The sequence below is a fragment of the Rhipicephalus sanguineus genome, chromosome 8, assembly GCF_013339695.2.
Source record: "Rhipicephalus sanguineus isolate Rsan-2018 chromosome 8, BIME_Rsan_1.4, whole genome shotgun sequence".
NCBI lineage: Eukaryota > Metazoa > Arthropoda > Arachnida > Ixodida > Ixodidae > Rhipicephalus > Rhipicephalus sanguineus.
The window spans coordinates 149,840,661-149,856,374 of record NC_051183.1 but is presented as its reverse complement, the minus strand read 5'-3'; the positions used below and the strand labels follow the sequence as shown (position 1 = coordinate 149,856,374).

At 44.7% G+C, this 15,714-nt stretch overlaps 1 protein-coding gene across 3 annotated transcripts; it reads left to right on the top strand.

Annotated features, from left to right (window-relative positions):
* Positions 1–2,549: 2,549 nt before the first annotated feature.
* On the top strand, positions 2,550–12,477 carry LOC119402400 (uncharacterized). Of its 3 annotated transcripts, none has more exons than XM_037669541.2 (4): positions 2,550–2,955; positions 3,055–3,077; positions 3,897–3,938; positions 5,953–6,217. In XM_037669541.2, the coding sequence occupies exons 1-4, from the start codon at positions 2,853–2,855 to the stop codon at positions 6,181–6,183; spliced, it is 399 nt and encodes a 132-aa protein (XP_037525469.1). In that variant the 5' UTR covers positions 2,550–2,852; the 3' UTR covers positions 6,184–6,217. The 3 variants fall into 3 exon arrangements, with proteins under 3 accessions (XP_037525469.1, XP_049274581.1, XP_049274580.1); XM_049418624.1 differs by lacking the exons at positions 3,897–3,938; positions 5,953–6,217 and adding exons at positions 10,008–10,049; positions 12,066–12,477 and having other exon boundaries at positions 2,554–2,955; XM_049418623.1 differs by lacking the exon at positions 5,953–6,217 and adding an exon at positions 12,066–12,477 and having other exon boundaries at positions 2,554–2,955.
* The last annotated feature ends 3,237 nt before the right edge of the window (positions 12,478–15,714 follow it).

Below are 15,714 nucleotides of genomic sequence, written 5' to 3'. Positions count from 1 at the left end.
CTTATTGGCTCGCGGCCCGATCTGCGGTAGACCTGTGCGCCGGTCCCAAAAAGTGTGACGCGGGGGGGGGGGGGGGGGGCGGCGGGCATAGATTGAAAAAATTGTAAGGAGAAACTTTTGTCCTTGAATTTTGGAAAAAAATCTGTTTCACCGAAAAGGCTAAGCAGTGAATGCGATAGCAACATGTCGTAATGTTATACGAAATAAGGTTAGCAGCTAACTCTTCTTGGTCCGATCTCGCGTAACTACAGAACACTGGTGTATGGGAATACGACCGCTCCAGGGAGAGAAGTGGTTTTCGTGCAGTTTCTCGTATCAGTGGACATAGCACGAAGCGGTGACGGGTTTACGAGCCGTTTGCTAGTGTCCGCCGACTTAGCGACCGCGCCCTTATCGCCAAAGATTACAGTTAGGAACGAGCGTTTGTTCAAATATAGCTCAATGTAGTCGTTAGGGTCGTATGTGAATTAGAGGGCCGTTTCTAACGAGGTAGGTCAAACGATTGACCACCATGCAAGGCACTATGGTTGTCCTGTGAGCAAGGTCTTGACAGACGTACAAAACGCTGAAGGTGCAAGTGTTTGCGGTGTAATGCATTCCATCCAAATACCGGCATAAATGAAGCTGAGCTGTCAAAATACAAAACAGCGGCGCCGCCATCAGGCGCCAATAAGGGAAGTAGTTGCTTCGAGAGCGTCATCGAGCAAACTCAATCGCCGCTTTCATAGCCCCATCGGTTTACGCTCTCCTGATGTTCAGGTCTGAACGAATAATTTACGTACTTTTGCTAAGGACTCAGTTCCTCCACACTTCAGAAAGGGAGCATTTTTTTCACTTTTCTGGCATATAACTTTCCCAAATCTATCTTCATGCAAATGGCAAGAAAGTCCTCAACCCATAAGTTGATCGGATTCAACACATACACGCGGTCGAACGTCTTTTCTGTACTGAGCAAAAAGCAAAATGTACTACCATGTGGAATTATTTCCAATTATTTCTCTAATTAAATCATCGAGACATCTGGAAAGGTAATCATCGATGGATGGTAAGAACGCAAAAAGGTCGCCTAATTCTTGCGTCTTTCTCATTGTAGCGGATTCCGAATGACACAATACTATTGTATACGTATGTTGAGCTAGCAGGAATGCCAGAGGTACTCATGAGATTATTTCACCGGAGGACGATTCGCATTGTAAATATATAAAAAATTAAGATGCTGTAACCAGGGCCGTAGCCAGGAAGGGGGGGGGGGTTAGTGGGTTTGAAAACGTCCTGAAAATTTTTATTTTCCTTGTGTATATATACACGCACGCATACACACGCACGCACGACATACGTATGGTTGAATACATCCCCCCCACCCCGCAAAATGTTTTGCCCCATGTTTCTGGCTGTAATCATAACTAAATTACCATGTCTGCAGGCGAACGAAAAAAGCTGAACCAGAACTGTTTCGGCTTCTCCGGGTGGCGCATATGGCACATTAGTGCATATCAAATGCTTCGAGCAGTGAACTGAAACACGGTGTGTGACCGCACTAGTTGATATTCTATGGCGACGTGAACAGCCCGTGAAACACACAAGGACGAGTAACCGGCGAGGACTAGCGACGAGGACTATCCCGTATAAACATGCCATTTCTCACAAGCTCAAAAAGATAGGTGAGAAGGCGGGTATCTCAGACCTATTTTCGGCACCGCACAAGCTGTCTGAGCTGAGCGTCACGACCAACCATATAAAACGGGAAGAAAGCTCATGCAAAAGTAACCACAAGTATAAATTCGTTCACTGTTCTGGTAGCGTTGTGCGTTGCGTACCACTTTCATGCGGATAGACTTATATCGGCCACACGGGCAGGTGTCTTTATGTACGTTTGCAGGAGCATAAACAAAAGGTACGCAGAGGGACAGAAGGTGTTCTTGCAGTCCACTGAAGACAATGCGGGTGTGCTCCAGCATTCGATAACGCACATATTTTAGCTAGGCATCGTCAGGTAGCACGCGCATCATCATTGAAGCTGCAGCAATCGCTAAAGGCAATTGCATCAGCAAACCTTCAATAGCTCTTACTGACAAAGAAATAGATTACCTTAATTCATCCGGTCAAATAACTTAGACATACTCCGGTTGCTTTTCCTTATGTCTTTTCGCGGTTTCAGTTGGAAGTCAGCGCTAGTCCTCGTCGGTTACTCGTCCTTGTCTGCTTCACGCACTGTTCACGTCGATCAAGCAAGCCCACTGGTCTTGCCCCTACAAGCGCCCCAGCGCCGCTGACGCTGTTAACGGGTGCCCTTTATCACGGTGTAACCGACACCGCTCTTCCGGTTGCCGATGAGCGACGTGGGAACACGAAGCGGGGAAGCGCGTCGGCGGTTCGTGCCCCTCTCGTTGCGACATGGGATTCCCTCTGGACACACGTGCACGCACCCAACAAACCTCGTAAGCAGAGAACATTCCAGCACGGCTCCCGAGTCCCGACTACAACTTTGACTTGCACCACGCTTTGAAACTCACTGATAGTTGCGAACCAGAAAGCTAAAGCTAGTGGTGTCCAGAAGAGCTGGTAAGTCGAGCAAATCTACCTCGAGGAAACGGATTGGGAAAAACCTAGCATGAGTGCGAACAGACCGCTGGGCCGCTCCTCGCTGACATTGGATACATTTTAAGGAGCTTTTCTACAAGTTCTTCCGGGTTGACGTCCGGACCTTTTGTTTTCATGTGGCTGTGTAAGGCGGGTTTTCCGGCGATGAACATATGCAGACGATTGCCAGAGCATCGGATACGCCCCTGGCTAAAGCTAACGCTCAGGGAATGATGGACACACATGCCTCCTATATAAACTAGCCGGCCCCGATGGAGGAGCATTCGCGTTCTGTGTTCCTCGGGCTTCAGGACAGAACCTCGCTACTTGCCATGACTCGCGCTGTGATCATCGCTCTGCTATTCGCTCTCACAGGTCATTGCCATGTTCAATTATTAGGTTCTAGGCACTGTTCACATTTTTGTGACCACTCCTTGTGGTTGTGGTAACAATGTTTATATTTTTTGCTTCCAGTTCTTGCTGTTGCCAGTGCTCAAGTAAGTATCATCTCATTATTCGAGCATGCTGATAATAGACACTACGTGTACACTGCATTAAGAAAAAGGGATCTGTTTCGTATAACACTGCTTACGTTACCACTACAGGCGTAATTCACATGAAACACTGATGATTTCCTTCATGTACACTGATGTGTCTAATACATACGTCACACAGTCTTGAGGATAAATAACGAAATATCGAAAACGCTAAATGCCAGTGCTGCTTCACCTAATCGGTGCATTCTTAAAAGAATCTCTGTTCAATCTGACAACGCTTAGATATTTGAAAAACAGGATGCTTCTTTTAGTAGGGTAAAGAAATGGCTCTAGCTATCGATAGGGGAACTACACCCCATCACCTTGTGCACTCTTCTTTCTCGTTTTCGCACACAGCTATAGCATAGTTTCTAAATCAGCATAGTTTCTAAATCTATACATAATAAAATCATGAATTACCGGACAAAGTTGCCAAGAAACCCCATTGTGGCGCTAATATATTATACGCGAAACTTTGATGCGCAACTCGGCTATAGCCCATTCCGATAAAAGAAAAAAAATGTGAAAACGCTCATTCGCTTAGATTTACACATAAGTAAAGACATTTCGTCGAAATTAATACGACATCTTTCATCATGGGCTACATCATAACCATGTCATCGTATTCACACGGTAAACACCGAATTTCTTAACGAACCGGTGAATAACTACTACCTATCACTTTGTTCACATTGTATGTCTTCACCGCCAATTTTCCCCGCGGGTGCTGTCAGACACTTAAGAAAAGGTACCAACAGTGATCTATTTCATTTGTTACAGAGGAGACGGTTCAACTTCAACTTTCAACCCCCTGCTCCACGAGTAAGTGGCAGATTTGTTTCGCTCTTTTGTGAGAGCTCCATTTCACGGAATGTGTAGTGCTTGAAGAACGGCTATGTATGCACACTTAATATCATAACGAATGTAGAAATACCTTCGCCTTTGTGCTGCTGAAGAGTATTTTCTAGATTTCACATTTTAAGGTAACACGTGTGGGGCAAGAATCACATGCAGAGTACATGAAGAATTCGTAAAGAGGGGTCTGGAGACAGCGTTTCGAGCGCACCTGTCTTCTTCGAAGCTGCATCTACTTTCCTTAGCGCGTGTGGGTATGTGCTCCGTGCCCTCTCCTCAAAGCCGAACAAAGCAGAAGGACACGGCAACTGCAAAAACGGGGCTGGGTGTGGGGAAGAGTGCGGAGCCGGGGTGCCGAAATGGGTGTGTCAAAAGGAAAGATGAATAGTCCGCGAAAAAAAAAAGAAAGGGGTGGAGGGTAAGGGGGAGAGGTGGTGTTCGCGTCGAAGGGTACTAAGGGAGCAAGTCGTTTTGCTGACTTGTGGTTGCTAGAATGAAGCACCGCCTGACAATGAAAATTTCGCGGTGATAAGGACGCACAATTAAGCCCTTCTATTAATTTATAACGTTTTCTTGAGCTGGATGGCTAATGGCTTCTTGAAGGAAAAATCGCAGTGCAAAACGGCACAAGGGCAGACAGGCGCACGGGACTGGCGCCTGTCCCGAGCATCACTCTGTCCTTGTGCCGTTTTGCACAGCGGTTTTTTTTTCTCCAAGAAAACATAATATAGGCAGAGGATGATTGCGATGACTGTCAGGCTACTTCCATAACAGATGTGTTTGCAACGTAATCCTTTTACCATGCGCTGAATACGCTGAGCTCCACATGAAACACATGGTAAATATGTACTTACTATGCAGTGAATGTCAACTCGAAGTTGCGCTTTAAAAAATGTGCTGGTTCACGAACCCTTGGACTCCAAGCTTTACAGGAACTCGAGCTTCCTAGGGCGTAGGGTACACAAATATTGTCATCCGAAGTACATAGAAACTTTAACCTTGAACCTTTCAAGCATGTTTGTGCCTTTGATCCATAAATAATAGGAAAGAATACGCAACAGGCTAAATGTAGAGGGCTGCTCACAACGAACCCAACTTTTAAAGCATTACCGTATAGCGTACGTTGGGACTCCTACTTGTGCCTGCATAATTCTATTTTTACTTTACGTTGGTTTTGCCTGGTTACTGCGTCCGTCCCCAGATACTACACTGTTATCGAAGATCAGAGCTTCTGCGAAACGGTCCCGCAATATCATTCCAGTATTGTCATATTTTATATTTTCACATATTTGCATCAACAATCCTGGTTAAAAATCACCCATTACTGCAATAATGGCATAGAAGAGCACATTACCAAGAAATCTGATTTGCTCCTAAATGAACATTGCCAAAAACGTCATTAACTTTCATTTGTAAGTAAAATAAGCTACGGAAAATTATTATCAACATGCTCTTGAGTTTGATATGCTGCAGTGCGTCTTTTTACTTTGATATCAGAGTGCGTCGGCTCTCAAGCTTAATTTCTTTGTCAATCATTGCAATAGCAGCCACTGCAAACATTTATATCGTAACGAACCGATTAATCATACCATCTCACGTCAGTGAGGGGCCCTCGATGCTACCACAATCATCAGATAAATGTCAGGAATTCAGGCTGCCCTTATCAGACACCTGTTGACGAGATGATGCTTGTGAAAGGTTCCGTGACTGTAAAACGCAATTAAGAACACTAACTTGTCTAACCCAGTGCTTACAATTGCAGTTTTAATTGTGTTGTTTTCCTCGCCAACTTTCTCATCACAGTTGGATTATTCTTTTGTTCTTCTGCGGTAACGATGTAAATACGTTTGTTTCATAGTTTACATACTTCACTTTCGTCTGCAAAATTGTTCTGCCGAATTATATAGCCTGTTCACTACATAAACGTGCCTTCTCTTTGCCTGTCTGTTGGAGGAAGACTGTTTATAACACCTTTTTACAGCACCGCTTTAACGTGGAGGCGTCTGGCGGAGGCCGCAACCATCGCAACTTCAATGTGGGTGGTTCTGTGCACGGCGAGTACGACCTGTATCGTAGCAGGGGCGGCACACGAGTGGTGGCCTCTGGTGGAGTTGCACACGGTGCGACACGCATTGACGGCAAGACGTACAAAGGCAGGCCGCAAGGCTCTGTGGGCATCGGCGTCGAGATCCCCATTGGAAAAGGCCGATGAGCTGAACCACATCTGTGTTCGCTAAGGGATGACCTGTTGGCGAAGCAAGTCCAATAATAACGGACTCATTTGCGAGACTTCAGAGCCTTCCTGGAGTTGTTGCATGATATATTTGTATACTAACCGCTTTTATTTGTGTGACAATAAATTTAGTAAATTGGAAGTGTTTTCTAAAAAGTTAATGCTAGTTCCAAATTTAAATTCTCAATTTGTACGTCCTCACTGTCTCGCTCGTGAGAATGAACTGTTTATTATAGTGCACATATGTTGACGTACTTGTCTTATTTCTGTAGTGTTTGTAGCAATATCTCGTGCATGTTCGCCTGTATTGACAACGGAACTGTTTAAACTCGAGGTTCGACTTAAAGGCGTGTGCAAAAACAGCTTCCAACGCAAGCTCTCTTCGTCCTCCTCTTCATCTTCTGCTTCGCTCGCCGGACTCACGTGCCCGCCGAATGTTCTCCCGCTGCGCCGATGTGTCCGGCGTGGCATGCAATAAGTTGAATAGACGAGAGAAGGAGCAGAGGAAGAGAGAAAGAGATAGAGTCAAATAAGGAGAGAAAGAGATGCAGAGCAAGAAAGAGAGAGAGAGAGACATAAAGGGAACGAAGCGAAATGAGTTAAAAAAACATAGAGGAACGAGATTGCAAGAAAGAGACACAAAAAAGAGATAGAAAAAACAGTGCAAGACAGAAAGACAAAGAAAGCAAAAAATAGACAGACACAATCAAAGAGAAAGAAAGAAATAGGGAGCGAAAGAAACAGGGTAGAAATGCAAAAAAAAAGAAGATAGAAAGTTCGACCGAGAGGGAAATGAATAAATACATAGAGACAAAAAATGAGAAAAACAGAGAGAAAAAAGTGAGGAATATAGACAGAGAAATAAATAGAAATAAGGAAGGCCGCCGGGCTTCACTGTCCCTACACGATAGGCACGACTAGTTCAAAGCTGCCTTAAACTTTTTTTGTTTAGGGGGGAGGGCGAGGGAAAGGGGCTGTCTATTATTCAGGGCCTCTCTTAAACCTTTTAGGAGCGATGCGGTTTCCGCTTGCCATGGGGGACTGACGGTCTAATTTGTCAAAACCACAAGGATCAGACCATGTCTTCTGAAATAAAAGAAAGAAACCTGGTGGTAGAAAATACTTTTGTAGATGATGGCTGGACTTCTAAAGCTTAAGCGTAGACACTTGAGCAAGAGCTCTTGTGATATAGTGTAGCAATTACTTTCTAAGGCGAAAGCCCTAAATACCTCATGAAACGCGAAAATTGACCGTCGGCGTCCACAAGAGCGATGCATAAAATCATCATGGCGTGATGAATTCAAATATGTAGTCATCATGACGTCAAATATGGAGTCATCATGACAGCAGACATCTTTCAATGCCTCCGAGCCTGGAGGTAGTCCACAACCACGTTAGCTGCAGAAAGCTTTCGGAGGGGTGTTGGGGAGGACCAATCCATCGACTGATGAAAAAAGAAAAAGAAGAAGGCCTTCGCCGTCGAGTCGTTATAGCCGAATGTACAACCGATCCTTTAAGTTTTTCTTTCATCACGAGACTTGAACGGTCAAGCTAGCACTAAGGAAACTGTGGGCGTGTCCGAGCTGAATAAATTTATTAAAGCGTCACTTTCTTCTTTAATGCGTCATGTGATACAGATGGCACGTATCCAGTAATCTCGTACGAAGACATATGGACGGCTTGTCCTCTCGTGTAGTCATATAAGATACAAGATAGTCATACATTACCCATAGGCCTAACGAGGACGAATGAAAGCGAACGCGGAGCGCGCACACCGTAGGATGGAAGACGACGGCGCGAGGAGGACGGAACTAGATTGCCGCGATGCGTCGTGCTCCCGCTTAGAGTGGGGTCAGATTTTTAAAGGGCAGGTGCCATCTCCTCGGCTTTGATGGCAGCGTGGCCGCCATTTTGACTCCTCCCCGGGTCACTTGTTTCTTAGGTTGGTGCTCGTTTCCCTCCAGTTTTATGCCCTCGCTATCGTCACCACGGCCGGGTGTTGCGTGCCGCACTGCACCTATCATTCCAAGAATGCTGGAAGCTGTATCGTCTCCGAAGATACCCGAAAAGAAGGCTTCTTTGGACCGTAAAATTCAATCGTGACAAGTGGCATCCGACGAAGACGTCATCCATGTGCAGCGTAAGCTTCCAGTCGGTATTTCGAATGGACATGCAAGCAAAACTTCTGCCGCCGTCAACCTCGTGTAATAAAATGGACACGCTCATATGAGATGTTGCTTAAAAGATTTTGGTTCACGTGAGCATGAATCTCGCATTTTACTTCGTAAACATTCGTTGCTGTACTTGGTTGGTAATTTATCTGCCTTTGATTTTTTCTTTTGCTTTTTTTGTGATGTGAAATGTACCATGGAATATATTACGCGTGGTTGTCTGCAGATTATATGCTTCTTTTTCTCTAATAATAATAATTTTGGAAAGTTACGTCCCAAAACCACGATATGATTATGAGAGACGTCGTAGTGGAAGGCTCCGGAAATTTCTACCAAGTGTTGTTCTTTCAAGGGCTCCTAAATCTAAGTACACGGGCCTCTAGCATTTCGCCTCCATCGAAGCGGGGTCGCTGCGGTCGGGATTCTATCCCGTCACTTTCGGATCAGCAATCGAGCACCATTTGTGGGACCCCAAACAGAGTACGCGTCATCCATCCGGTCATCCATCTGCAGGACTAATCATAAGGTTGCTGCCAGCCAACAAGATAGAAGCGATCTAGGACAGAACATGCTTGTCGTTTTGTCTAGCGAAATTATATAACAAGTCCAGTGTAACCCAATAAAAGCTCGAACTTTCACTCCATCCATTAACAACTCGTCGAGACATTGCCCTTTTTTCTCCCTTTCCCAAATATACCCATGCCTTTCCGTCACCACTAGCGCAATTGCAACGTCCCTCTGATTTGTCTCACAGATTACTTAACGACTTCAGCTACACCCGCGTCTACGGCAACACTAATGCCTTTAACTTCACGTCACTTTCGCGAACCATACGCTTGTGGGACGATATTGCGAACAGCTTCTCCCTACATCGTAGTCAGGATAAATTTTGCGAGCACCTTATCAGCCATTTCAGGGGTAATGCATAGCTGGTCCATTTGCTCCCATGATTCATACATCCCTCTTTTCTTCCTTCTTTTATGTCATCAGCAAAGTGATGCTATTGCTATAAGTTTTGATTATTATCTGCACCGTCGGTCGCAGGCTAATACCGGCAAACTGTGCAATTTGTCAACGCAATCTGACAACGCTTAGATATTTGAAAAACAGGATGCTTCTTTTAGTAGGGTAAAGAAATGGCTCTAGCTATCGATAGGGGAACTACACCCCATCACCTTGTGCACTCTTCTTTCTCGTTTTCGCACACAGCTATAGCATAGTTTCTAAATCAGCATAGTTTCTAAATCTATACATAATAAAATCATGAATTACCGGACAAAGTTGCCAAGAAACCCCATTGTGGCGCTAATATATTATACGCGAAACTTTGATGCGCAACTCGGCTATAGCCCATTCCGATAAAAGAAAAAAAATGTGAAAACGCTCATTCGCTTAGATTTACACATACGTAAAGACATTTCGTCGAAATTAATACGACATCTTTCATCATGGGCTACATCATAACCATGTCATCGTATTCACACGGTAAACACCGAATTTCTTAACGAACCGGTGAATAACTACTACCTATCACTTTGTTCACATTGTATGTCTTCACCGCCAATTTTCCCCGCGGGTGCTGTCAGACACTTAAGAAAAGGTACCAACAGTGATCTATTTCATTTGTTACAGAGGAGACGGTTCAACTTCAACTTTCAACCCCCTGCTCCACGAGTAAGTGGCAGATTTGTTTCGCTCTTTTGTGAGAGCTCCATTTCACGGAATGTGTAGTGCTTGAAGAACGGCTATGTATGCACACTTAATATCATAACGAATGTAGAAATACCTTCGCCTTTGTGCTGCTGAAGAGTATTTTCTAGATTTCACATTTTAAGGTAACACGTGTGGGGCAAGAATCACATGCAGAGTACATGAAGAATTCGTAAAGAGGGGTCTGGAGACAGCGTTTCGAGCGCACCTGTCTTCTTCGAAGCTGCATCTACTTTCCTTAGCGCGTGTGGGTATGTGCTCCGTGCCCTCTCCTCAAAGCCGAACAAAGCAGAAGGACACGGCAACTGCAAAAAACGGGGCTGGGTGTGGGGAAGAGTGCGGAGCCGGGGTGCCGAAATGGGTGTGTCAAAAGGAAAGATGAATAGTCCGCGAAAAAAAAAAGAAAGGGGTGGAGGGTAAGGGGGAGAGGTGGTGTTCGCGTCGAAGGGTACTAAGGGAGCAAGTCGTTTTGCTGACTTGTGGTTGCTAGAATGAAGCACCGCCTGACAATGAAAATTTCGCGGTGATAAGGACGCACAATTAAGCCCTTCTATTAATTTATAACGTTTTCTTGAGCTGGATGGCTAATGGCTTCTTGAAGGAAAAATCGCAGTGCAAAACGGCACAAGGGCAGACAGGCGCACGGGACTGGCGCCTGTCCCGAGCATCTGTCTGTCCTTGTGCCGTTTTGCACAGCGGTTTTTTTTTTCTCCAAGAAAACATAATATAGGCAGAGGATGATTGCGATGACTGTCAGGCTACTTCCATAACAGATGTGTTTGCAACGTAATCCTTTTACCATGCGCTGAATACGCTGAGCTCCACATGAAACACATGGGAAATATGTACTACTATGCAGTGAATGTCAACTCGAAGTTGCGCTTTAAAAAATGTGCTGGTTCACGAACCCTTGGACTCCAAGCTTTACAGGAACTCGAGCTTCCTAGGGCGTAGGGTACACAAATATTGTCATCCGAAGTACATAGAAACTTTAACCTTGAACCTTTCAAGCATGTTTGTGCCTTTGATCCATAAATAATAGGAAAGAATACGCAACAGGCTAAATGTAGAGGGCTGCTCACAACGAACCCAACTTTTAAAGCATTACCGTATAGCGTACGTTGGGACTCCTACTTGTGCCTGCATAATTCTATTTTTACTTTACGTTGGTTTTGCCTGGTTACTGCGTCCGTCCCCAGATACTACACTGTTATCGAAGATCAGAGCTTCTGCGAAACGGTCCCGCAATATCATTCCAGTATTGTCATATTTTATATTTTCACATATTTGCATCAACAATCCTGGTTAAAAATCACCCATTACTGCAATAATGGCATAGAAGAGCACATTACCAAGAAATCTGATTTGCTCCTAAATGAACATTGCCAAAAACGTCATTAACTTTCATTTGTAAGTAAAAATAAGCTACGGAAAATTATTATCAACATGCTCTTGAGTTTGATATGCTGCAGTGCGTCTTTTTACTTTGATATCAGAGTGCGTCGGCTCTCAAGCTTAATTTCTTTGTCAATCATTGCAATAGCAGCCACTGCAAACATTTATATCGTAACGAACCGATTAATCATACCATCTCACGTCAGTGAGGGGCCCTCGATGCTACCACAATCATCAGATAAATGTCAGGAATTCAGGCTGCCCTTATCAGACACCTGTTGACGAGATGATGCTTGTGAAAGGTTCCGTGACTGTAAAACGCAATTAAGAACACTAACTTGTCTAACCCAGTGCTTACAATTGCAGTTTTAATTGTGTTGTTTTCCTCGCCAACTTTCTCATCACAGTTGGATTATTCTTTTGTTCTTCTGCGGTAACGATGTAAATACGTTTGTTTCATAGTTTACATACTTCACTTTCGTCTGCAAAATTGTTCTGCCGAATTATATAGCCTGTTCACTACATAAACGTGCCTTCTCTTTGCCTGTCTGTTGGAGGAAGACTGTTTATAACACCTTTTTACAGCACCGCTTTAACGTGGAGGCGTCTGGCGGAGGCCGCAACCATCGCAACTTCAATGTGGGTGGTTCTGTGCACGGCGAGTACGACCTGTATCGTAGCAGGGGCGGCACACGAGTGGTGGCCTCTGGTGGAGTTGCACACGGTGCGACACGCATTGACGGCAAGACGTACAAAGGCAGGCCGCAAGGCTCTGTGGGCATCGGCGTCGAGATCCCCATTGGAAAAGGCCGATGAGCTGAACCACATCTGTGTTCGCTAAGGGATGACCTGTTTGGCGAAGCAGGACCAATAATAACGGACTCATTTGCGAGACTTCAGAGCCTTCCTGGAGTTGTTGCATGATATATTTGTATACTAACCGCTTTTATTTGTGTGACAATAAATTTAGTAAATTGGAAGTGTTTTCTAAAAAGTTAATGCTAGTTCCAAATTTAAATTCTCAATTTGTACGTCCTCACTGTCTCGCTCGTGAGAATGAACTGTTTATTATAGTGCACATATGTTGACGTACTTGTCTTATTTCTGTAGTGTTTGTAGCAATATCTCGTGCATGTTCGCCTGTATTGACAACGGAACTGTTTAAACTCGAGGTTCGACTTAAAGGCGTGTGCAAAAACAGCTTCCAACGCAAGCTCTCTTCGTCCTCCTCTTCATCTTCTGCTTCGCTCGCCGGACTCACGCGCCCGGCGAATGCTCTCCCGCAGCGTCGATGTGTCCGGCGTGGCATGCAATAAGTTGAATAGACGAGAGAAGGAGCAGAGGGAGAGAGAAAGAGATAGAGTCAAATAAGGAGAGAAAGAGATGCAGAGCAAGAAAAAGAGAGAGAGAGACATAAAGGGAACGAAGCGAAATGAGTTAAAAAAACATAGAGGAACGAGATTGCAAGAAAGAGACACAAAAAAGAGATAGAAAAAACAGTGCAAGACAGAAAGACAAAGAAAGCAAAAATAGACAGACACAATCAAGAGAAAGAAAGGAACAGAGAGCGAAAGAAAAAGGGTTGAAATGCAGAAAAAAGAAGATAGAAAGTACGACCGAGAGGGAAATGAATAAATACATAGAGACAAAAAATGAGAAAAACAGAGAGAAAAAAAGAAAGTGAGGAATATAGACAGAGAAATAAATAGAAATAAGGAAGGCCGCCGGGCTTCACTGTCCCTACACGATAGGCACGACTAGTTCAAAGCTGCCTTAAACTTTTTTTGTTTAGGGGGGAGGGCGAGGGAAAGGGGCTGTCTATTATTCAGGGCCTCTCTTAAACCTTTTAGGAGCGATGCGGTTTCCGCTTGCCATGGGGGACTGACGGTCTAATTTGTCAAAAACCACAAGGATCAGACCATGTCTTCTGAAATAAAAGAAAGAAACCTGGTGGTAGAAAATACTTTTGTAGATGATGGCTGGACTTCAAAAGCTTAAGCGTAGACACTTGAGCAAGAGCTCTTGTGATATAGTGTAGCAATTACTTTCTAAGGCGAAAGCCCTAAACGCCTCATCAAACGCGAAAATTCACCGTCGGCATCAACAAGAGCGATGCATAAAATCATCATGGCGTGATGACTTCAAATATGTAGTCATCATAACGTCAAATATGGAGTCATCATGACAGCAGACATCTTTCAATGCCTCCGAGCCTGGAGGTAGTCCACAACCACGTTAGCTGCAGAAAGCTTTCGGAGGGGTGTTGGGGAGGACCAATCCATCGACTGATGAAAAAAGAAAAAGAAGAAGGCCTTCGCCGTCGAGTCGTTATAGCCGAATGTACAACCGATCCTTTAAGTTTTTCTTTCATCACGAGACTTGAACGGTCAAGCTAGCACTAAGGAAACTGTGGGCGTGTCCGAGCTGAATAAATTTATTAAAGCGTCACTTTCTTCTTTAATGCGTCATGTGATACAGATGGCACGTATCCAGTAATCTCGTACGAAGACATATGGACGGCTTGTCCTCTCGTGTAGTCATATAAGATACAAGATAGTCATACATTACCCATAGGCCTAACGAGGACGAATGAAAGCGAACGCGGAGCGCGCACACCGTAGGATGGAAGACGACGGCGCGAGGAGGACGGAACTAGATTGCCGCGATGCGTCGTGCTCCCGCTTAGAGTGGGGTCAGATTTTTAAAGGGCAGGTGCCATCTCCTCGGCTTTGATGGCAGCGTGGCCGCCATTTTGACTCCTCCCCGGGTCACTTGTTTCTTAGGTTGGTGCTCGTTTCCCTCCAGTTTTATGCCCTCGCTATCGTCACCACGGCCGGGTGTTGCGTGCCGCACTGCACCTATCATTCCAAGAATGCTGGAAGCTGTATCGTCTCCGAAGATACCCGAAAAGAAGGCTTCTTTGGACCGTAAAATTCAATCGTGACAAGTGGCATCCGACGAAGACGTCATCCATGTGCAGCGTAAGCTTCCAGTCGGTATTTCGAATGGACATGCAAGCAAAACTTCTGCCGCCGTCAACCTCGTGTAATAAAATGGACACGCTCATATGAGATGTTTGCTTAAAAGATTTTGGTTCACGTGAGCATGAATCTCGCATTTTACTTCGTAAACATTCGTTGCTGTACTTGGTTGGTAATTTATCTGCCTTTGATTTTTTCTTTTGCTTTTTTTGTGATGTGAAATGTACCATGGAATATATTACGCGTGGTTGTCTGCAGATTATATGCTTCTTTTTCTCTAATAATAATAATTTTGGAAAGTTACGTCCCAAAACCACGATATGATTATGAGAGACGTCGTAGTGGAAGGCTCCGGAAATTTCTACCAAGTGTTGTTCTTTCAAGGGCTCCTAAATCTAAGTACACGGGCCTCTAGCATTTCGCCTCCATCGAAGCGGGGTCGCTGCGGTCGGGATTCTATCCCGTCACTTTCGGATCAGCAATCGAGCACCATTTGTCGGACCCCAAACAGAGTACGCGTCATCCATCCGGTCATCCATCTGCAGGACTAATCATAAGGTTGCTGCCAGCCAACAAGATAGAAGCGATCTAGGACAGAACATGCTTGTCGTTTTGTCTAGCGAAATTATATAACAAGTCCAGTGTAACCCAATAAAAGCTCGAACTTTCACTCCATCCATTAACAACTCGTCGAGACATTGCCCTTTTTTCTCCCTTTCCCAATATACCCATGCCTTTCCGTCACCACTAGCGCAATTGCAACGTCCCTCTGATTTGTCTCACAGATTACTTAACGACTTCAGCTACACCCGCGTCTACGGCAACACTAATGCCTTTAACTTCACGTCACTTTCGCGAACCATACGCTTGTGGGACGATATTGCGAACAGCTTCTCCCTACATCGTAGTCAGGATAAATTTTGCGAGCACCTTATCAGCCATTTCAGGGGTAATGCATAGCTGGTCCATTTGCTCCCATGATTCATACATCCCTCTTTTCTTCCTTCTTTTATGTCATCAGCAAAGTGATGCTATTGCTATAAGTTTTGATTATTATCTGCACCGTCGGTCGCAGGCTAATACCGGCAAACTGTGCAATTTGTGCAACTTCGCTTGCATTTCGATCTGTCTAACGCACTGCTGCATTTCTTTTATTTCGTGTGTGTGTGTGTGTGTTTCAAACTTGCCAATTCATAATGTTTATAATCTGATGTACATGTCACTAGCTTCGCACTTGCACAAAATTTGCTGTA